Consider the following 21,028-nt stretch of genomic DNA (forward strand, 5'->3'; position numbering starts at 1 on the left):
CGAAGGCGCTGATTGCAGAGAAACTTGCGGCTCACCCGGTATACATACTGAACTACAGCCCGTCACTCAACAAAGACAAGCATTGGCGCCGAACACCCAGTCGTACCTTGCAGAATGCGATCACAATCAAGAAAAACGAGTCCGCGGCAACCTGGCGCTAGGTGTCATATCCTTCTCCGTTAGGACGACGAAGAACGATTTGAGAGAGCCAAGTCCTTCTAGTCCACAAATAGGTTCTTTAACGGGAGGCTGCAGCTCCGGGAGTGGACGGGGCTTGATAACGTTGAGAGTCAATCCGTTTTTGACTCTCCCACGCAGCCCAGAAGCGCTCTAGCATGGGCTCGCCAACGTTCTTGGATAGCTGAAGGAAAGTATTGTCTGAGATCTGGGTGGGCATTTTTCTCCTTGCTCTCTCCTGCATCTTCTCTCGTTTCGCTCTTTTCGTTCTTTCCTCAGTCCTCGCAATATTCACACCTGCAGAAGCCTGCTTCTGCCAACTTCGCTCGAGTCGCTCCCATTCATTCGCTCAAAACATATTAAAAACCGCCTCTGACGCGCTTGTTGACCTTGAACACCCATCTGCGATACCCGGATCTTTTACGCCCATACGATACCCCCGGACTACATATACATACCGCCATCTATAATTTATAACATATACCGCCATGCGTTACACTACTTCAGCACTTCTCGTGGCTGCTCCTCTTGTGGCTGCCACTGCTTCCAGCAAGCGTGGTCTCTGCGTTGTATCCACCTCGACAACACAGGACGACACAATCTGGACAAATGACACCGACCTGTAAGATACTCGGCATCGCGACACGCTTGGTAGAACCCGAACTGACCAGACCAGGACATGGTACTACAACTACGCCGCCGTTCCCACATCCGACTACACGGGCAAGCTCAACTTCGTTCCTATGCTCTGGGGAGCACCCGAGGACCCGGCGAATGACATGACTTTCTACAACACTGTCAGCAACCTCATCAAGGGAGGATCAAACATTACACACGTTCTCGGATTCAACGAACCCGATGGTTGTGGCCAAGGTTACGGTGGCTCCTGTGTTAGTGCCGCTACTGCAGCCCAGATCTGGAAGAAACAGATGGAGCCCTTGAAGCGCGATTTCGGCGTCAAGCTCGGTGCCCCTGCAGTCACTGGTGCCACCACTGGATTCAACTGGCTTCAGAACTGGTTCACTGAATGTGCTGCTCTGGTTGCTAGCTCCTCCGACAGTGCGTCCAACACGACTTCTTGCGAAGTTGACTTTATCCCTGCCCATTGGTACGGCAACTTCGGTGGTTTGGCTAGTCATTTGGGTCAGATCAACGGCACATACCAGAACATTAGTGAGACTTGGGTCACCGAGTTCGCGTGTGCCGGCTGCTCTCTTGAGGACAGCCAGACTTTTGCCAACCAGAGCTTTGAGTACCTTGACCGCCTCAGTTACATTGGATCATACTCTTACTTTGGTGCTTTCCGTTCGTCTGTCTCTAACGTAAGTCTTGGGAGTTCTCTGTTGTCCACGATATATCGCTAACACTCACCTTCAGGTTGGACCCAATGCCGCTTTCTTGACCGAGAAGGGCAAGCTCACCGACATTGGTGCTTGGTACCTCAACAAGGCTTCCACTGGCGCCATCCCCAAGGGTGATGCCAGCACTGTCGCCAAGTTTGCCGGCTGGAGTGGTCTTGTCGCTGCTACCATTTTCTGGGGCATCTTGTAAGCGTTCGATCATGTCTGGTTACTGGGAGCGGGCGTATGATTCGGGAAAGACCTCAACTTTAGAGAGGCCGGATATTTCGAATAAATTTAACTCACATAACGAACTTCAGTTGTCGAAGTACTTGAGCCGCAACTTTCATCAGCACTAATTAGTGACATAACAGCTCAACTGTAAGAAAAATAGAAAGATGGACAAGATTGATCAACATGTCACGGAGATATTGCGATCGAGGTCTGATCTTCAAGCCTGGAATGTTCTGTCTGAGGCCAGTCGACACGATGATCCTGCAATTAAATCCATCGCTGATGAAAGGTACAGTGCACGTGTGATCGACCAACTTCATCGACCAGGACCATCAGGATCCAGGATTCAGGACGACATTTCACTTTCAACAGGCTGTCAGATTACGTTGGACGATAGAGGCAATGTTTCTGACAAGTAAACAAGCATTCCTTTGGGCGAGGAAAAATAAAGATGGTTGCTCATGTCAATTTTTAGAAACAACTAATGATCAGCCAATCCAAAGCGGATAACGATTGCGTATCCTGCCAAACAAGATTGCTTTGTGTCTAAATACTGTTCGCCAAGATGTGATTGAGGCACGATTGCTATGATGCAGTGGTTTATCGATAGATAGGTGACGAGTCCTTACGGGTGTTTGAGACCGCGGCGGCGAATGGAGCATTCAATCTATCAAAGTACGACCGGCTCCTGATGGATCGGAAGCAGCAGCAGAAGAAGACCTCGCTCGTGTCAGGGCGCTTAGACCTTGCAGCTCGCAGGATGATGGCAGGCAGTTGTGGCTTAAGGCGCAGCGTCGTTGTGGATGCAACAAGGCCGTTTGTGCATGTAAACATAGACATACCTCCAACGAAGTCGAGCTGGTAACATGACAACCGCAAGCCAATGATGGCATGACGATAGAGCAAAGGTAGGCGGCGATGCACGCAAAACAGCAGGCACTCCAAGATGTCGAGGAACAACCGAATCGCATGGGTCAGGCCTCGAATGCCACAAAGTCCCGTGCGCGCATGCAAGTAGGTAGGTGCGTGCCGACTAGCAATTGGTTGTCTTCATCTCACCTCATTCGCTCGCTCTTCTGCATCTGCGCACTTGCACTTTCCTATCACTCTTTTTATTTCGTTTTGTCCATCGCTCCTACGTTCTGCTGTCTTCTTTCTTCTGTCGCACATTTCACGCCTGAATTTTCCGTCTTGCTCGTGTCTTTTTCCAAAACACGCACAACGTCCTGCTCCCGCGTTTAGCACGTTTCAACTGCCCGCACCCCCTGATTACGCCGCCGACTCACACCGCGAACGTCTTTTGCTCGGCCACTGGCCCAAAACACTTCTTGATTATCCATCTGTGTCGTCTCTGACTTCACACACACACTCGTTACCCACATCTACCGATATCATCGCTGGACACATACAACACATCCAGCTTGATCGCGACTCGTACCCCGGCCTCGAACCCCTGAAAGCTTAAAAGTCTGGAAATTTGATATCGTATATAGAGGCCCTGCTTCTACACCAAAAAATCCCACCATGTGGTCTTCGGGCGTCTCGTGGACTTTGCCACTTGTACTGCTCAGCGCTCTGCCGGCCAGAGTGTTGGGTGGTGATGTTCTCTCTACTCAAGGATACAGTTTGTGTTCGACCGACCCCACAATCAAGGTCGAAGCCTTGGATATTCAATACGACCGAACAACGGGCATGGTAGTCTTCAATGTTGCAGGAAGCAGTTCAGAGTCACAGAACGTCAGAGCCAACATCGTCGTCACTGCATATGGAAAACAGGTATACCAGAAAGCCTTCAACCCTTGCGAGTCTGGCACATACGTCGAGCAACTTTGTCCAGGTATGTATACTCGTCTTTGATCATCTGTCTCGTCCATAGCTGACCTTCAATCTACAGTCCCGGCCGGAAGCTTCGCTGCACAAGGTAGCCAAAAGATTCCTGCCGAATACGCCAGCCAAATCCCTGCGATCGCTTTCAACGTACCCGACCTGGACGGAATCGCCAAGCTCGAATTGTTCTCCGACAACGATGAAACCAAAGATCTTGCCTGTGTCCAGTCAACAGTCAGCAACGGAAAGTCGATGAATGTTCAGGCAGTCACCTATGTTGCCGCTGGTATGGCAGGCGCTGCTCTGGGTATATCCGCTCTCGGTGCTGTGGCTGGTGGATTCCACGTTGGTGGAGCTTCGCCCAGTCCTACATTTGGAGAAACCTTTGGCTGGTTCCAAAGCATCGCAACAACCGGCATGCTCAGTGTCTCATACCCTTCCATCTACAGCAGTTTCTCCAAGAACTTTGGTTTCAGCACTGGTCTTATTCCTTGGGGTAGCATGCAGACCACAATCGACAGCTTCCGCGAAAAAACAGGTGGAGATCTATCGACAGACAGCTGGAACTACTTGCAAAATGTCACCATCGTTGATGGTAGCTACAGCAGCAACCTCACCAAGCGCAGCATCGACTCCATGTTCCTCTACGCCAGAGACTTCACCGCCAGTGTCAATGGTACTGACGTTGTCAGCAACAACTCCACGACTTCTGGCAACGGCACAGCGACCGAAAGCAAACCCATGCACTACGTTCATGGCATCCAGGCTTACGTGGAGAAGCTCTCTATTCCCCAAGGAAACACTTTCATGACCATCTTGCTCTTCTTCGCAATTGTTATTGCTGTAATCACTGTTGGAATTCTGCTCACTAAGGTTATTCTCGAAGCCCTGGCTCTCATGGGCAACCTTCCCAAGTCCATGAACAGTTTCCGCAAGCGTTACTGGTGGCGTCTCGCAAAGACCATCACCAATCTGGTCATGCTTGCTTATGGTGTCTGGACTCTTTACTGTGTGTACCAATTCACCAACGGCGACTCATGGGCGGCCAAGGTTCTCGCTGGTGTCACTTGGGCTATTTTCACCTGTATTCTCGGATTCTTTGCTTTCACGATCTGGCACAAAGCCAACACATACAAGAAGATGGATGGAGATGCAAGCATGCTGTTTGAGCACAAGGAGACTTGGGTCAGATACTCTTTCCTCTACGAAAACTTCAAGAAGGGATACTGGTGGTTGTTCATCCCTACAATTGTCTACGCATTCGCCAAAAACGCCCTTATCGCTGGAGCCAACGGACACGGCCTGGTTCAGACTATTGGTCAAATCGCCATCGAGTGTGTCATGCTCATCCTGCTCATCTGGTCAAGACCCTACTCACTGAAGAGTGGCAATGTCATCAACATCACCATTCAGGTCGTCCGCGTTCTTTCGGTCATCTGTGTGCTCGTCTTTGTTGAAGAGCTAGGTATCAGTCAGACAACCAAGACCGTCACTGGTCTTGTTCTGATTGTTGTGCAATCCGTTCTCACCGGTGTTCTGGCTATCCTTATCGCCGTCAATGCTATCGTCACCTGTGTCCGCGCCAACCCTCACCGCAAGAGAAGAAAGGATGCCGAAAAGCTCAACCGCGACCTTGATGATCTCACTCCCCTGGACGCTCGTAACTCTCTCCTCATGGATCCAACACAACTTACCGAATACAAGGGCGCAGGCTCACAAGTATCGGAATACAAGAAGGCACCTCTTGTGTCACCCTCGCTCAACAGCACAACAAAGAGCAAGATCGCATACGATCCTATGTCGAAGAAATCAGACGGAATCTACAGTGCAAGACCAGGATTCTCGCGGGACGAGAGTCAACAAAACCTCATGTCAGGTGCAGCCAGCATGGGCGGTAGAGACCGAAGCAACAGCCCTGCGGCAAGAGAGCCCAGGTTGCCTGAGATCGAGCTGGGACAGTTTGACTTCCGCCATCAGCATTGAGCGAGTATCGTCTGCATGATTGGGTTATTGAGCATTATGTGTTTTCATCTGTTTCTTTCCCGTTTCCCTTTGCAAGCGAATAGTTTCTTTTCTTCTGTCTATACTCGAATTCACGTAGATAAGCCTTTGTCTTCATTACTTCACTTTCTAAACCTCCTCACTTTTCCACTCCCTTCTTCGGAATCTGTGACTCCCAAGGCTCCTGTCATCACGGTGGCGCATCCCCTCATTGTAGTGAAGATCAGTACTGTCGATTGTAGAGACGCACAATAGTTCTCAAGACAGAGTGGATCGCTTCTCGGCATCATTGTGCATGTGACCGCTGTCTGTGTTATACACTGTGATACGCAAACAACGAAAGGGCTTGTTTCTGGCTCGTGTCCGACTCGGGTTCAACCTAGAGGCGATGATTTCACGGTTGCTTTCAGAAAGTTACTTAATCGGTGTCGGCATTCGGGACATAGTGTGATTGGCTCTGTGTTACGAGCCACGAGGGCCGATGTCAAGGACAGGCTCTCTGCAGGCGAGAGCACATGTGCGGTTAAGCAGTGACAGCAGTGTGGTGGATGCGTAGTGGTCAAACGGATGGGGGCGGGGACTTGTTTGGTCATGGCGGCTGCTTCACAGCCACCACCTAAGCCCCACGCAGCAGGCCTGATAGTGCGCGCTTTCCAACCCTTCTTTGCTACAACATCACCGTCCTAAACACAAGCAGACCGATTCCGTGAGCCAGGGGTTGCAGCTTCCAGAATCCTTTCAGGAGAAACAGCGACAGACAAACGATCAGCATTCCGAAGGCGCAATATGGGGAAGTCGTGAGTAACAGCCCCTCCCTCCTTTGTCTTGTCTCGTCGTATTTGCTTCATCCTCTGGCCATGGCTCGTTCGTTGCCACTTCGATCCATGTCCTCTCCTGCTCGACCAATGCCTCGGCGAGCTTCCGTCGACTCCAATCGTCACTCGTCAACCAGATCAGCTCCACAACACAATGCAGCCAATCGACCAAGAACACGACAAACCCTCTACCTCTCCGACAGCCGGTGACACTACATGCGTCCTCGCTACCTCGAACCATGCCAGGTCGCGACCCAAGCACATCCCGCGTCACACTTCCGATGACTATCTGGACTATGCAGTCAACCGCGACACAGCACTTCGTACAGCCATTCACCACCTGGAGCAAGAGCTTGGAACACACAGCCCAATATCACACATTTCACTGAGGATACACACGCTGACACTACATCCCCACAACAGTCAGAGCAAGTTGTCGGCACAGGAGCTTAGCGATCTCCAGAAGGCCACTCACTTCGACAAGAAGGAATTACAGCAATGGTACAAGGGTAAGACAATGCTCAAAGTCAGATGGTGCAGGACGCGACGCTGACGGCAACGCAGGCTTCCTCAAGGACTGTCCCTCGGGCATGCTCACCAAGGAGGAGTTCCAGAAGATCTATAAGCAGTTCTTCCCATTCGGAGATCCGTCATCATTCGCCGACTATGTCTTCAACGTGTTTGACGCAGACAAGTCCGGCTCAATCGACTTCAAAGAGTTCATCTGCGCTCTGAGCGTAACGAGCAGGGGCAAGATGGAGGACAAGCTGGATTGGGCATTCCAACTGTACGACATTGATGGAGACGGACAAATCAGTTACAACGAGATGCTGTCAATCGTTGAGGCTATCTACAAGATGGTAAGAAAGAAGGGAATGCTCAGAGTAGTGAGATATGCTAACACGCTCTGCCAGGTCGGATCAATGGTCAAGCTGCCCGAAGACGAAGACACACCAGAGAAGAGAGTGCGCAAGATCTTCCGCATGATGGACAAGGACGAGAACGGCAGTCTGGACATGGCTGAGTTCAAGGAGGGATCCAAGCGCGATGAGACAATCGTCTCGGCGCTGTCTCTCTACGATGGACTGGTGTAGAGAGGTTGTTGATGGGCATTTCTCCTTCCTTTTCCTTAGACCTTCTTTGGGGCAAGCATGCGGTTACCTACGATATTCCCCGGCGCATTGCAGAAGCAGCAGCACAGCATACACCTCTAATAAACGAGGACATGACTTTTTATACTCCCTAGCCTTTGCGTGTGTTTGAGAAAGTTGTACAAGATTGTGATAATTACCTTAATGAGCATACGCGCAGCTTCGTCATATGTTTGGCCCAAGCGTCGGCACAATGACAGTGGAGTTCTCCCCAGACCCAGATCATGGCACATGTGCTGAGTGTTCAGGAGAGCGACTCCTTTGTCCCGTATTCAACCGCTGCCCTTTTGTCTCTGTAGCATTTCTTAGAAGCGATTGTACTGTTCGACCGTCTTGCGCGACATTTTATCACACGACATTCCAATCTTGTAGTGAAACGAGGACGATAACCCGAAGGTCCGGCGCAAGCAGATGATCGCTCTCGAATAGGTGGCATAATGCGTCTCTCAGAATTAACCTTGTCGCTTTGTGCGATTCTGGTGGCAGGTCCTTCCAGTGTAGCATCCTTCTATCTTCCAGGAGTCGCACCTACGAATTATCAAACCGGAGATCGAGTACCGCTCACCGTCAACCGCCTAACGCCCTCGCAATCCGAACAAGACGCTCAAGTCCGATCTGTCTTTGCCTTCGACTACTACCACCATGCCTTCCACCACTGCGAGCCTGAAGGCGGCCCACAGCAAAAGAGCGAGAGTTTGGGAAGCATCCTGTTTGGAGACCGCATTCAGACTTCACCGCTAGAGCTATACATGGGCAAGAATGAGTCTTGCAAGGCTGTATGCGGCAAGCAGACCTTCCAGCCTCGCGACGCCAAATTTGTCAATGCTCGCATCTTGCAGAACTACAATGTCAACTGGAACATTGACGGCCTGCCTGCTGCTCAGAAGATGATCGATGCCAACGATGCCATCTTCTACAGCCCTGGCTTTTCTCTTGGCCAGGTACAGGCCAACACTCAGACCCCGGTCCTCAACAACCACTACAACATCTTTGTTGAATACCACCAGGCTGCCCAGGATCAGTACCGCGTCGTTGGGGTTCTGGTTGAGCCAGCTTCTTCCATCGACTCCAAGCTGCTGGACGATGGCAAGGTCCAGTGTGGTGACATTGCTCATCCCGTTGTGCTTTCTGACAAGGATGCTACCGACATCGTCTGGACATATAGCGTTTACTGGGTACCCTCACCTACTTCATTCGCTACACGCTGGGACAAATATCTCCATGTCTACGATCCGCGCATCCACTGGGTCTCGCTGACCATCTCTGCCATGATTGTCGTCGCTCTTGTCGGCATGGTATCTACCATTCTTCTCCGAACCCTACGCAAGGACATTGCCCGCTACAACCGCCTCGATGATCTGGCTCTTGATGACTTTGGCGGTAGCGGTCTGGACGACAGTGTACAAGAAGATTCAGGCTGGAAGTTGGTGCACGGCGATGTCTTCCGCCCACCGAGACACCCCATGGTCTTGTCTATTCTGGTCGGTAACGGCGCCCAGCTCTTCATGATGACCGGTTTCACCATTGCTTTTGCGCTGCTCGGCTTTCTGTCTCCTTCAAATCGCGGATCCCTGACTACCGTCATGGTCATGCTGTACACCTTCTTCGGCGCAGTGGGAGGTTATGTCTCTGCACGTGTGTACAAGTTCTTCCACGGCGACGCTTGGAAGCAGAATATCGCCTACACACCCCTGCTCATCCCAGGCACTGTATTCGGTGTGTTCTTCCTCATGAATCTATTCGTCTGGGCGCGCCAGTCTTCCGGAGCTGTACCATTCACCACCATGCTCGCACTCATCAGCATCTGGTTCCTCATTTCCGTGCCTCTTTCCGTCGGTGGCTCATGGCTCGGGTTCCGCGCGCCTGAGTCCACACCTCCTGTCCGCACCAACCAGATTCCTCGCCAGATCCCACCTTCAACAGGATATCTGCGTCCCTTGCCGTCCATGTTCCTCGTCGGCATTTTGCCTTTCGGCGCCATATTCCTCGAGCTGTACTTTATCATCAGCAGTATCTGGTTCAGCCGTATCTACTACATGTTCGGCTTCCTGTTCCTCTGCTATGGCCTCATGATAGTCACTTCTGCTGCCGTCACTATCCTTATGGTGTACTTTGCTCTCTGCGCGGAAAACTACCATTGGCAGTGGAGAGCGTTTTTCACGTCTGGCGCGTCGGCCATCTATGTGTTTTTGTATGCTATGCTTTATTGGGTGCGGACGCTGAGCTTTACGTCTTGGACGAGTGGAGTCTTGTATTTGGGGTACTCTGCGCTGATTAGCGCGTTGTGGTTTGTGTTGACTGGCACTATTGGCTTTGTTGCCACGTGGGCGTTTGTGTATAGGATCTATGGGTCGTTGAAGATTGATTGAAGTCATGTGCTGCATAGAGTCATAAACTATTGCAGTACTGCTCATCGGCCTTTGGAAAAGAATAGACGGATTGAATAGAGAACACGGTTGTACTTCCCTTTTCTGCGCACTTTCCGATCCTGTTCTCTGCATCATGAAGGAAAGAAGAAGGAGCAGCGATCGACGCTGATGGATGCACTCGAGGTATCATCTTGGTGCGTGTCTTCGTGGCAGAAATCTGTTGGACCGCCCTGTTCCTCGTCAGCGAGTACACATGAGACACCAGCAAAGCAGCGGGATCTTGCAATGATGAGCACACGAGGACTAACCTTGTTGTTTCGTCGTCGGCGGGCCGAAAGCAGAGGAGAGTACGCAGGTCTTTTCAACAGAGTCTTGATGGTTGTAGGTCATTGTTTGTAAGGTGATGTTGCTGTGCTTTGTTCTGGTTAGTTTAAGGGAGTGCTATGTTAGACATGCGAATGGTAAAATTTGTCGTTTTTTTTTTGTCAAATGTTTGTGCGGGTGAATGTAGACTGGTTGTTTGTCCATCTCTAGGCCTAAATGCATATATTGTCTTTGTAGACTGTGGTGAAACAGCAGCATTGGTAAAACGTCTGATGAGATAGCTATACATTATGGCTTTTGGAGGTCATTTTCCGCTCGGGTATAAAGGAGATACAAGATTCCCTGCTCTGGCCACAGGTTTTCGAGCGTGCTGTAGAATATGCAGAGTTCTTTCCTGGGATGGAATCGTTAGTCAGTGAGGTAGTGGAAAGCTGTCTGATCTCCTTTGGATGTCTTGACTTTTTTGATAACGTTATACCCGATTTCTATAGCTTCTATATTGATGTGCTTGCCCACTTTGCGAACAAGTCCAGATTAGATATATACAACCCCCAACTCAGCAGCATCGCACCCTTCCAGAACACAACTCGCCAATCTTATCGTTCCCTCGCTTGCACAATACAACACCTCTTCAGTGCCGCTAGTCTTACACTGCAACAATCCTTCTGCATCAACATTGCATACTGCTCTTTCCGCACCATCGTCTGCGATTTCTCCCTCTTCACCAAAGAACAAATCCATCTCTGAGACCCCTTTATCGATATTCGCTATCAACTTTTCGTCTGAATATGATGCCCATGGCGTTGTGGTAGAGGGCAAAACATATAGATATCCAGAGGTTGAGAGGTAGAATGCTGAGGCAAGAGAAGCAGAGGAAGTAAATTGCAACGTGGGATTACCACTTGTGGAGATGAGGACTGCGTACAAACCACTGATGTCGAGACCGGACGTACACATTGACTGCAGATGGAAGGGGTTATTAGGGGAAAAGGTGCTGATGTTCATGGATGTCGAGTTGGCGGCGAAGAAAGGTGGGTCGGTTGTGGTGCCGTTGGTGTTGGTCGTGGTGTTGGTGGAGAGGTCGTCGAAGATGAGTTTCTGGTTGACTGCTGGGACAGCAGAGCTTGATGATTGGCTTGTTGTTATGGACGCTGAGATTGTGCTGTTGGAGGGGAACGTGAACTTGGGTGTCTCACTGCTTCGAGTTGAGCTCAAGGTTGTGAACTTGCTCGTCGTTGACGACGAGATTGGTATGGTGGATAGCTTGCTCGAGCTGGATGTCGATGCTTTGCTTGTTGTGGACGATGAGGTTGATACAGTGACAAATTTGCTCGAGGTGGACATTGTCGATGACTTAGATCGAGTAATCGTACTGACCGAAGACCTGACAGTTCTTGAGGCACATGCGTTTGTGTTTGGTGTGTACAGCGGTCCTTGCGATGGATATGCTCTAGTCGATGCTGTCTCTAGAGCTTTGGTCGTCGTTTTTTGACTACTGCTCGGGATCATGGATGATTTGCTCGTTGACGTAGTGGAGACCTTGCTCGAAGTTTTGCTTGAACCAGTGCTAATTGAATTTGTGGAGGATTTGGTCGTATAAATGCTAGATGGCTTGCTCGTTGAGGTGCTAGATGATTTGCTCGTGAGGATACTCGATGGCTTGCTTGTTGAAATGCTCGATAGTTTGCTAGATGATATAGCTAAGGCCCGGCTTGAGAATGTGCTCGAAGATGTTTTCAAGGACGTGCTTGTGATAACACTCGATGACCGGTCAGACGACGTGCTTACTAGCCGACTGCTGCTCGGAAAGCTAACTGGTCTATCGCTTGAAGTACTGGTCGATCTGATAGCGCTGACGGGTCGAGCGCTTGACGAAATACTACTCGCAGACTGAGCTGTCGACGATGCAGCCGGCCTATTGCTCGATGTAGAGATTGAAGACTTGCTGCTAGGTACTTGGCTGCCAGAAATTGAACGTCTTGTCGATTGAGTTGTGGACAGACTGCTCGCTGACCGACTGGAAGACTTTGGTGTAGACTTTGAGACACCTTCGTTTCGTAAAGAGCTTGTAGGAGTGCTACTGAGCCTGGTCGAAGTAGGCTTAGCAGTCACTTCAACTATCCTTGTTATGGTGACCACTCTGGGAGGCACTACTGTGACTGTCGTTGATGCAGTGAGACTCTGTTTGATAGTCGTTCCTCGGAGAGCAGTAGAGCTCGTAGTCTTTGTTGAAATCTGGGTGATACGTGTTGTGACGGTCTTGGTCGTAGTGAGTCTGGAAGGCGCTATAGACAAGCATTTGCAAGCACTTGATATAGCCGCTTTGTTCATGCTCTTGAACATTGTCGGCGTCGCGCAAATCGAGGAAGCGGCTCTCTTGGCCAGTTCTGTATGATGATCTAGGTGTCTCCGCTTGCGCATTGATAGTGCTTGTGATGCTTGAGGCGTTACGGTCCGAGTTATTGTTACATATACGTAACTGGGCATTGCTCTGTACAGGACAGTTTGCGTCGTTACGGTAGATCTGACATTAGTGGTTGATGTTCTGTGAAGCGTTAGAAGGATCCGATATTGGCGGCATCAATACCAACTTGGTCGAGATTTGTTTCTTCGTGGTTGTCGTTCGTATCGTTGATGTTAGAGTCGTGAGTTTTGTGACAGTCGAAACTGGAATCTGAAGATACGAAGAGCAATAGCAGTTGGCATTGCTCGATCGTAAAGCCTTGACTTGGGCATTGTTGCACACAAAAGAGCTGGCTGCTCGCTCTTCCAAGGGCGAGGCGATCACCAAACTAGACCATGAGAGCCACCATACGAAGTTATTCACCTTCATGGTTTCTCCTCAAACACGGTCAGTTTGTCAAAAAGCAGTCCTGTGGGACCGGAAGACGGAGAACATTCGACAAAAGGTAGAATGGACATGACCGCGATTTTCTCTTTTACCCATTAAGGGTAGCAACAAAACCGTTATATCTCCAGCTCAGCTCGTGTATACCTGGACGATTGCAACGGTTTCTCCTGGCTGGACGATTCGAAGTCTCAGTTCAACGGCGGAGATGCACAAGCCATCAGACATACTCATACAAAACACATTGCCAGCACACGTAGCATTCTGCTTACCTAGTAAGACGGCGGTGACACATGTCCGCATTTACTACCAGATAGCCACGACCGTATAGCATAATATGTTGAGTCTTGATACCCAGAAGGTGCCAGGCGTTGAAGCCGTGCCAACCCTTGTGATTCGGCCAAGGATATGTCGGACATGACCGAAAGACGTACATTGGAACGGCGAATCGAACAGACAGCCATTGAAGAGATTCTGGGTCTCCTGCCCAGCTGTATGATGTCGCTCAGTGGAGATTGTGGAAGAAGGAGCAGACTCGGTAAAGTGGTGTCGCTCACGTTGACGTGGGGTGAGATGACGATGCGATGATTGGTTCGTGCTTGGTGAGTCTCAGACCACATCGGTGTCGACATACTCCAGTCCAACCAGCCTCGCTGTACCAATTGGTTACAGCCAGACAAGCAAGAGTCACCAAGAGATGCTGACCAGGCGCCATGGGCTGAACAGAATTGCCAGAGCGGCTTCGTGTCGCTCGATAGCTCCTTCCAGATTTGCGGCGACAAGGTAAGTGCGGTTCAATGCGACCATGGTGGAGGCAGGAGCTCACTATGTCGCGTAGGTGTTACAGTCAGCCAGCCGAACCGAACGATGTTGCTGTCCTCGGAGGAGGTATCACTGGTCTCGCTACCGCACACTACCTTGCACGATCGAACCCCAATCGCAGAGTCACCATCTACGAAAGCTCACCGCGGCTTGGAGGCTGGTTGCACACAGAAAAGGTCGAAATAGATGATGGACACATTCTTTTTGAGAAAGGCCCAAGAACGCTCCGTCCAGCTGGCAACGGTGCTCTCGTCGCTCGTCTAGTCAATCAGCTCGGTCTTGAGGACGATACCATTTTCACCATGAAGACCGCTCCTGCTGCAACAAATCGCTACATCTACTACCCGGATCACCTTGTTCGTGTGCCAGCACCAGATCCTCAAAAAGGCTTCTTGGCGAACGCGCATGCCTTTGCCTATGCTCTGGCGTTCGAACCAGCCTTCAAGGGTATCCTTTCACGCGTCTTGCTCGAGCCTTCGATCCACGCTAGAGATTCAAGCGTGACCGATGAGTCTGTTGGTGACTTCTTCGTCCGCCGTATTGGTCGCAGGCTGGTGGATCAAGTCATGTCTGCCGTTGTTCACGGCATCTATGCTGGTGACATCTACCAACTGAGCATGAAGAGTTTGTTCCCTAGCATCTGGAGATTGGAAGAAGAACATGGCAGTGTTCTTGCAGGTCTGGTACACAATATGGCCGAAGGAGCGAAAGTCCCTGCCAATGAGATCGACTTCATCAACGCCATGAAACAACCCTATCCATTTGGTTCCGACTTCCGAAAGAACTTCCGAAGGTCCAACGTTTTCACTTTCCGTTATGGTCTCCAACAGTTGGTCGATAAGTTGGAAGAGTCCCTAAAGAAACAATCGAACGTGGTCTTCCAAACAAATCAGGAAATCACTGACATCAAGAATACCGAACATAATGTGGAGCTCGAATCTAAGCATCTGACTACAAAGAAACTCTCGCAACACAAGCACACACACGTAATCTCTACTCTATCACCAGACACGACATCAAAGGTCGCCTCGTCGATGAACCGCGATTTCCTTACCTTGCCCGTCTGCCCGACACCAACAGTCATGACTGTAAATCTCTACTATCGCACGCCAGACCTCAACCCGCCTGGCTTCGGTTACTTGATTCCTCTTGGTATTCCAATCGATCAAAATCCCGAGCGTGCTCTCGGAATCACATTCGATACTGCTTACTCTGCTTCAAGTCCGGACGACAAGAACTTCAGGGGTCCCGTGCAGGACACTGTGTCAAAGCGTGGCACCAAGGTCACAGTCATGCTGGGAGGTCATTACTGGGACGGCTGGTCATCTCACCCTACCAAAGAAGAAGGCCTGGCGATGGCACAATCTGTCATTGGAAGGCACCTCGGCGTCACAGAAAAACCTGCTGCACACTCGGTCAACCTCAACTACAACTGCATTCCTCAGTACACTGTAGGCTTTGAGGACAGAGTAAAGAGATTCCACGATGAACTCCAGTCTCGTTACTCTGGCCGCCTACGTGTTGCTGGCAACTGGGTCAGAGGTGTCGGTGTCAATGACTGCATCAGAAGCGCTTGGGAGGTCGCCCGAGAACTTGACACCAGCAATTTGACCGGGCTTGAGTGGATCGTCAAGCCCAAGAAATGGGTCACGGTCAAAGTCAAAGGCAGTTGATAAAGCAAAAAATACCAAAACTTGTACATTCGATGCTGTTTCTTTCTTTTGTCCTTGTGCCTGTCAACGTCAAGGTCTACTGACGATCGATAGAGTCGAGTGATACCAGCATTCCCACTAAGAGAAGCAAAAAACCAAGCCGCTGTTGCGCGACTTGGGAAAACCCCTACCCGCTTGGAAAGTGTTCTACCTTAGCAAGTCAGAGCATAAGTCGTTTCCGCCTGCCATGAAGCTCGAACAGATGAACTTCAGTCCACGGAAACTCCTACGGAGTTTTATCGCAAAGTGTGGTTCCCAATTGAGCCAACTTACCGTTCGCTGAGAGATGCTGAGTTTCGCTGGACTATGAGGGACAGGAGACAAGTGAAGGTGAGTGCACTGGAAGGAGAGATGACATGCCTGCTTGACGCCCAGGTAAGTGGTACTGCTTCTGGTTCCTCATCAGAATCACTAATTTATCACCTTCTCCTCACCATGACGAGGTGCTCTGTAACGAGCCTGCTCTGTGGTCAAGTATCTCGACTCGTCTCGAATTTACACCCTATGTATTCTTGCCAGATCGATCAACCCGATTTTGTATCACAGGTAGCACGACGAAGGAAGTTCGCAGCCCCTGACTCCAGCTGATTCACTGCAACCGACAATACCATCAAAAATATCATCAACAGCCAAGCAGTATCAAATACGTTCGACTCAAGAAAGATCTTCACATCAAACTCGACATCGCCAGCGTTCTTGTTCAGCCAAGGAAGGCGAAGTTCGGAATTCAGGGGCGACATCTTCCTCTTTGCTTTGTCCTCATGAACCTCGAGAGATACCCAACAACTCGAGACCTTGTATTGCTTCCACGCTCGCCCTCATCGAAAGCTCTTCGCGACACATACTCTATGTCGCAACTGAGTGATCAGACTCAGGGGACATGTCAGCTGCTTCCCGCAATCGAGTTTCCTCCCGAGCTTCGCTGCCACCGCGAACTTTCTCAACCCTTATATTCAAGAAATGTTAGAATCCCCCCACCAAGAAAAAAGCCGTGGTGGTGCAGTGGTCAGCACACCCGACCTGGTATCCTAATACGCTCGCTTCCTACGCTCGCTTACCTAAGATCCTAATTCTCTCTCTCGAGGGTCGGGAGGTCGTTGGTTCGAATCCAGCCCATGGTGCTCAACTTGATTCTTTTTTTTTGTCAATATCTTGCTCTATGTTTTATTCTACGGTCATGGTATCTCGAGCGATCACGTACCTGAGTTCTGTTTCGATCCCTACACTGTTTATCCCCTATCTATGAATACTGCTGAACTGCAGATATCGCACCTCATCGTCTGCCTCGACTTTTATTGGCCAGCGACACGTTTTTCCACCGATGAGTGTGATCAAAATACCGACAGGGCCCTCATTCAAAAATGTAAGTTCTTTGAACTACACACATAACGATATGTGCAAGGACATTCATAGCTCCGACCCGGGTCCAACAAGAGAGCCAAAGTCAAGAGGTCAACAATCCCGATACGGATCCCATATCATCGCGAAACGGAATGAACATCAGAACAAATGCGAGATACACGAAAGGGATAGACAGGAATACTCTGTTGTTGACCTGAAGCGCGACGGTTGGCCCACACACCTGATCTTCTCTCCTGATACGTGACGCTTGGATCTCTCTCACGACACAAGAAATATATCTCTATCGCTGGAGATTAAGATGCTCAGCTATAGGGATGCACGATGTTTTCCAACGCAAATCAGAATTCTCAGAAACACCGCATATTTGACCTTTCCCTGTGAATCTTGTCTTGCCTTGTGAATCATTGTGCAATTCGACAGTACATAGATTCACGCTTCAAGAGATAGCTAAAGCCACTGCACACATGACGATATCCATCTACGGGTCTAGAGATTGCCCTCGGCGATCTCGAGGGTTGTTGACCTGGCCAATGGCTCGGGTGAGCGCAAGGCGCATGGACTTGGGATCCGGACCCAGGGTGGGTGTACTCCTTGGACCCGGCATCGGCCGCATTGACTACACGTGCAGCCAACAGCGACTTGAATTGTTTCATCTGATGGACATGGGAGATTATGCTCGAGGAGAGTGACGACGGACATGTCGTCTTCAGAAGTGAACCAAAACACTTCGATTTGTACAAGGTCAAAAGCGCGACATCTCGTAGCATCACGTCGTGGCTCTCGACTTGCACTCTCAACACGATTCACAATAACGTTGATCCCGTCAAAGATTCTCTCGCTGCGCACACGAGCAGTACAGGTAAGTCTCAACCTGCTCTCCGTTAATACTCGCTCGCTCCAACCAAATTCTTCACTGGCAACACCTAAGTCAGACACTCTATCCACATTTTCAAAACAAGGTTCGATTCGCTAATCTACTGACATGCCCATCATTGTAGAACATGTAACAAATGTTGTGTGCGTGACCTAATATTCTGCCTGAGAAGAGGAAAACATTCTTTACATGCGCCAAAAGCCCCTTTCCTATGCATTTCCAGGATATTCGCCCAAAAACGCCTTGCTATGCCTTGTAGTATTTCGAGCAAATCCCAAAAAAGAAGAAGACCCTCTTCGATCATGCGTATCCCTCTTCCTCGGCTTGTCTCAGCATTTCTGCCTCCATCTGAGCTTCAAGGTCCAGATCGTCCTCATCGTCGACAGTGTCGTTCTTGGTGCCCGCGGGAGTGTCTTGCTGCGGAGCGCTGGTCTGAGCCTCAGCCTTGGTCCTCTGAGCATCATCGACTGCGGAGACGCTAGCAAGACTCGTCGTTCTGGCAAGTGCCTTCCGCTTTCTACGTTCGAGTCTGCTAGTGCCAATCTGACTTGAGTCGCTCTCGTCATCTGTAGACTGGCCCTCCTCGCCTCTCTTTCTCTTCTTGTCACTAGAGGGCACGGAATCGGTGTCATCAGTGTCCGAATGATTGGTGCCTGCATCGCTTTCGCTGTCGACCTCGTCGCCCAAGAAATCCGCAAGCTCGGCATCCCAGTCGGCAATGTCAGCAGAGGTTTCCATAGAGCTTGCTTCGCGTGGTAAACTGGGCATGTAACGCTCGAGTTCGGCCTGCTCTTGGGCATCGGTATCGTTACCAGTACCGTCCGTCTCAGCAGCGTCTTCGTCTTCGGTAACGGCGGCCTCCTCATCAGATGAAGACAGCGGGGTATTCTGGTCCGGACCGTCGAACGGCGAGCCTTGGCCGTTAGTGGCTGGATCAATAGGCTCGTTCTCTAGATCAGCGTGTAGGCGGAAAGGAGTTTCGTCCACCTTTCGCCATTGCGTCAAACAGGCAAACAGCCAATCCTGAGACACGATCTTGATTTTGTCGGCCTTTTTGGCGGCTTGTCGGACTTTGGCAGTCTTGCGCAATGGCGAGGATACCACATGTGTAGTACGTTTGGTAATATTCTCAGACACCGTCGCTCCGAAGCTCTTGGCCCAGATGGCAAAATCATGGCTATGACAGATGTTAGCTCAGCTTACTAGATGGTCACCCGTCATATACTTACTTTTGAACCTGAACTCCTAACGGCATCACTCCGGAGAACACTACATGTACACCTTTAAGGACCTTCAACTTCATGGCAGCCATGATGCTCGTGACGTCCGGAAGACTGTCGAGTTTGTCTGATGTGATGTTGACATCGCGACCAGTACGCAATTCGGCAACACGGCCGTCTTTGGGGCCAGAAGTCCTCCTGTCATACTCTTCGAAGAAGGCCGAGTGTACCGATTGAAGACTGCGCTGAAGGTAGCGGAGCTCAGTGTCGTTGTCTTGTAGGAGATTATGACGGTATTTGTTGTGGGTATCGACGGGTGCCTCAGGTGCGGAAGCTGCATCATTTTCGGATGTTGCTTCGGTTGCGCCATTGCTGTCGTCGTCTGCAGCATCTAGGATTTTCTGCTTCTGCAGCAGAGGGCGGTCAGTGAGTTGGGCTGTTATAGCTTCTCCCTGCTCAGATGTCTGCTCCTTAAGCTTGGTCGGATCGTTGCCACCACCCATTGACACTAATTGATCAATGGCAGAGACCTTATTTCCGGTCGTGTCGGTGAGCGGGTTTGTTTGCGCGTCAGGTGCTGAAGTGGGTGCACTAGGAGTGATGGATTTTGAAGGGCTCGGGTCCAAGCCTGGCCTCTTGGGAAGGAAACTGGAGTTGATATCGCCAATGCCGACAAAGAAATCGTAAGGAGTGACCTTTACGAGGTTGTGGCACCAGTGCCAAACATCGCCTCTGTCGTCGATGATGACAACCATCTTGGTGTCGACGGGAAACAGACGCTTAAGATTCTTGACAGTCAAACTTCCGCTTTCGTCTCTGCTGAGAATACGATCGGCGAAGATCTTGCGGTCAGGATCGACGATTTTGGCAATGTTCTGAGCATAAGTACGAGTACCCATCGTGTAAATGTGCAATTCATAGTACTTTGAGATGGTAGACAAGAATTCTTCGAGACCAGGACGCAACTTGATGTAGTACCAGCAAGCTCTTGCACCAGGACCGTCGTCTACGAGCTGGAAAGCGCGAACGTCCTTGACAGCGGGGTAGTTTGGGTTCTGGGGGTCTCTCTGCCATTCGGCGACGGTAGGGTCGACGGTAGCCTGGATGATGGTCTGGTCGAGATCGACGACAAGGGAGAGCTTGCGCGATGACAGCAGGCGGCGCTTTGCTTCTTCGTCTGATTTGGAAGCCTCTGCGCGCGAGACGAGTAGCGAGGTGTGGCCGTGGACGGCATTGACAGTAGCTCTGGCCGTGTCGCGTGTGGCGGTGTTGTAAGTGACGGTAGTCATGTCCTTGCCGCAGTCGGCGCATAGATTTCCGAACTGCACCTCGTGTTTGCAGGCTTCTTCGACGTCGGCGATGGGCACGCTACATGGTGGATTAGTTGATGGCGAGGACAAGATAGAGACGGGTATGCTCACCCAGGCCTGCTGATAACGCGTCCTTGGGAGACGTGCCATTCGGTCAAGGTGCCTTCTGCAGAGCTCTCAAAGGTCGAGGGCATGATGCGGTCGACCAGCTTGTTCTCGCGCGTCTCTTCATCACCCTCGAGGACTTTGGTCTTGTACTGGTAGGTGAACAGAGGAGCATTGTAGTCGATCTGGTCTTGAGGGTTCCGGAGAAGCCTCGTGACGGTGATGGGATAGTGCAGGTTCTCGGGAGTGATGATGCGCATTGGTGTAGGAGCGGTTTAGGCCACGGGCATGGCGCGTCGTCTTGGGTGCTTCTCGTTTGGTCGGCTGGGCCTCTGTTGGTTTTGGTCGAATGACAGCGAAGGATTGGAGTTGGGTGCTTTCGGCGCGGTGATGGCGAGGGTGGATCAAAGATGTCCAGGAAGCTGTCGAGTGGTGAGACGCGATCGGTGACGTGACGGGTGGATTGCGCGAGGGACAGGTGCTTTCTTTTATCATCAATTGTTGGAGAAGCATGAGTCGCTTTGCGGAGCCTCGAAG

The 21,028-nt window shown here is 50.6% G+C and overlaps 7 protein-coding genes across 7 annotated transcripts; 5 read left to right on the forward strand and 2 right to left on the reverse strand.

The window, feature by feature from the left end:
• Positions 1–839: 839 nt before the first annotated feature.
• Positions 840–1,728, forward strand: M436DRAFT_49407 (uncharacterized protein; the record flags this gene model as incomplete). The annotated part of the gene is made up of 2 exons (XM_013570731.1): positions 840–1,499; positions 1,555–1,728. Coding segments are annotated over 2 exons (834 nt in total), but the record flags the coding sequence as incomplete, so codon positions are not given.
• A 1,547-nt stretch (positions 1,729–3,275) lies between these two features.
• Positions 3,276–5,561, forward strand: M436DRAFT_49177 (DUF907 domain protein; the record flags this gene model as incomplete). The annotated part of the gene is made up of 2 exons (XM_013570688.1): positions 3,276–3,588; positions 3,646–5,561. The coding sequence occupies 2 exons, from the start codon at positions 3,276–3,278 to the stop codon at positions 5,559–5,561; spliced, it is 2,229 nt and encodes a 742-aa protein (XP_013426142.1).
• Positions 5,562–6,548: 987 nt separating this feature from the next.
• Positions 6,549–7,488, forward strand: M436DRAFT_49547 (EF-hand; the record flags this gene model as incomplete). The annotated part of the gene is made up of 3 exons (XM_013570761.1): positions 6,549–6,903; positions 6,959–7,254; positions 7,309–7,488. 3 exons carry the CDS (start codon positions 6,549–6,551, stop codon positions 7,486–7,488), a joined length of 831 nt encoding a protein of 276 aa, XP_013426215.1.
• A 494-nt stretch (positions 7,489–7,982) lies between these two features.
• M436DRAFT_64807 (putative endosomal integral membrane protein) lies at positions 7,983–9,914 on the forward strand (the record flags this gene model as incomplete). The annotated part of the gene is made up of 1 exon (XM_013570865.1): positions 7,983–9,914. One exon carries the CDS (start codon positions 7,983–7,985, stop codon positions 9,912–9,914), a length of 1,932 nt encoding a protein of 643 aa, XP_013426319.1.
• Positions 9,915–10,772: 858 nt separating this feature from the next.
• M436DRAFT_64808 (uncharacterized protein) lies at positions 10,773–13,071 on the reverse strand (the record flags this gene model as incomplete). Its single annotated transcript, XM_013570866.1, has 4 exons — positions 10,773–11,925; positions 12,027–12,324; positions 12,393–12,729; positions 12,826–13,071. The coding sequence occupies 4 exons, from the start codon at positions 13,069–13,071 to the stop codon at positions 10,773–10,775; spliced, it is 2,034 nt and encodes a 677-aa protein (XP_013426320.1).
• Positions 13,072–13,913: 842 nt separating this feature from the next.
• Positions 13,914–15,581, forward strand: M436DRAFT_82919 (Protoporphyrinogen oxidase; the record flags this gene model as incomplete). The annotated part of the gene is made up of 1 exon (XM_013570937.1): positions 13,914–15,581. The coding sequence occupies one exon, from the start codon at positions 13,914–13,916 to the stop codon at positions 15,579–15,581; it is 1,668 nt and encodes a 555-aa protein (XP_013426391.1).
• Positions 15,582–18,156: 2,575 nt separating this feature from the next.
• Positions 18,157–20,751, reverse strand: M436DRAFT_49443 (uncharacterized protein; the record flags this gene model as incomplete). The annotated part of the gene is made up of 3 exons (XM_013570740.1): positions 18,157–19,033; positions 19,086–20,444; positions 20,498–20,751. The coding sequence occupies 3 exons, from the start codon at positions 20,749–20,751 to the stop codon at positions 18,157–18,159; spliced, it is 2,490 nt and encodes an 829-aa protein (XP_013426194.1).
• Between the last annotated feature and the right edge of the window lie 277 nt (positions 20,752–21,028).

This window comes from Aureobasidium namibiae (genome assembly GCF_000721765.1).
Source record: "Aureobasidium namibiae CBS 147.97 unplaced genomic scaffold scaffold_11, whole genome shotgun sequence".
In the NCBI taxonomy this organism is placed as follows: Eukaryota; Fungi; Ascomycota; class Dothideomycetes; order Dothideales; family Saccotheciaceae; genus Aureobasidium; species Aureobasidium namibiae.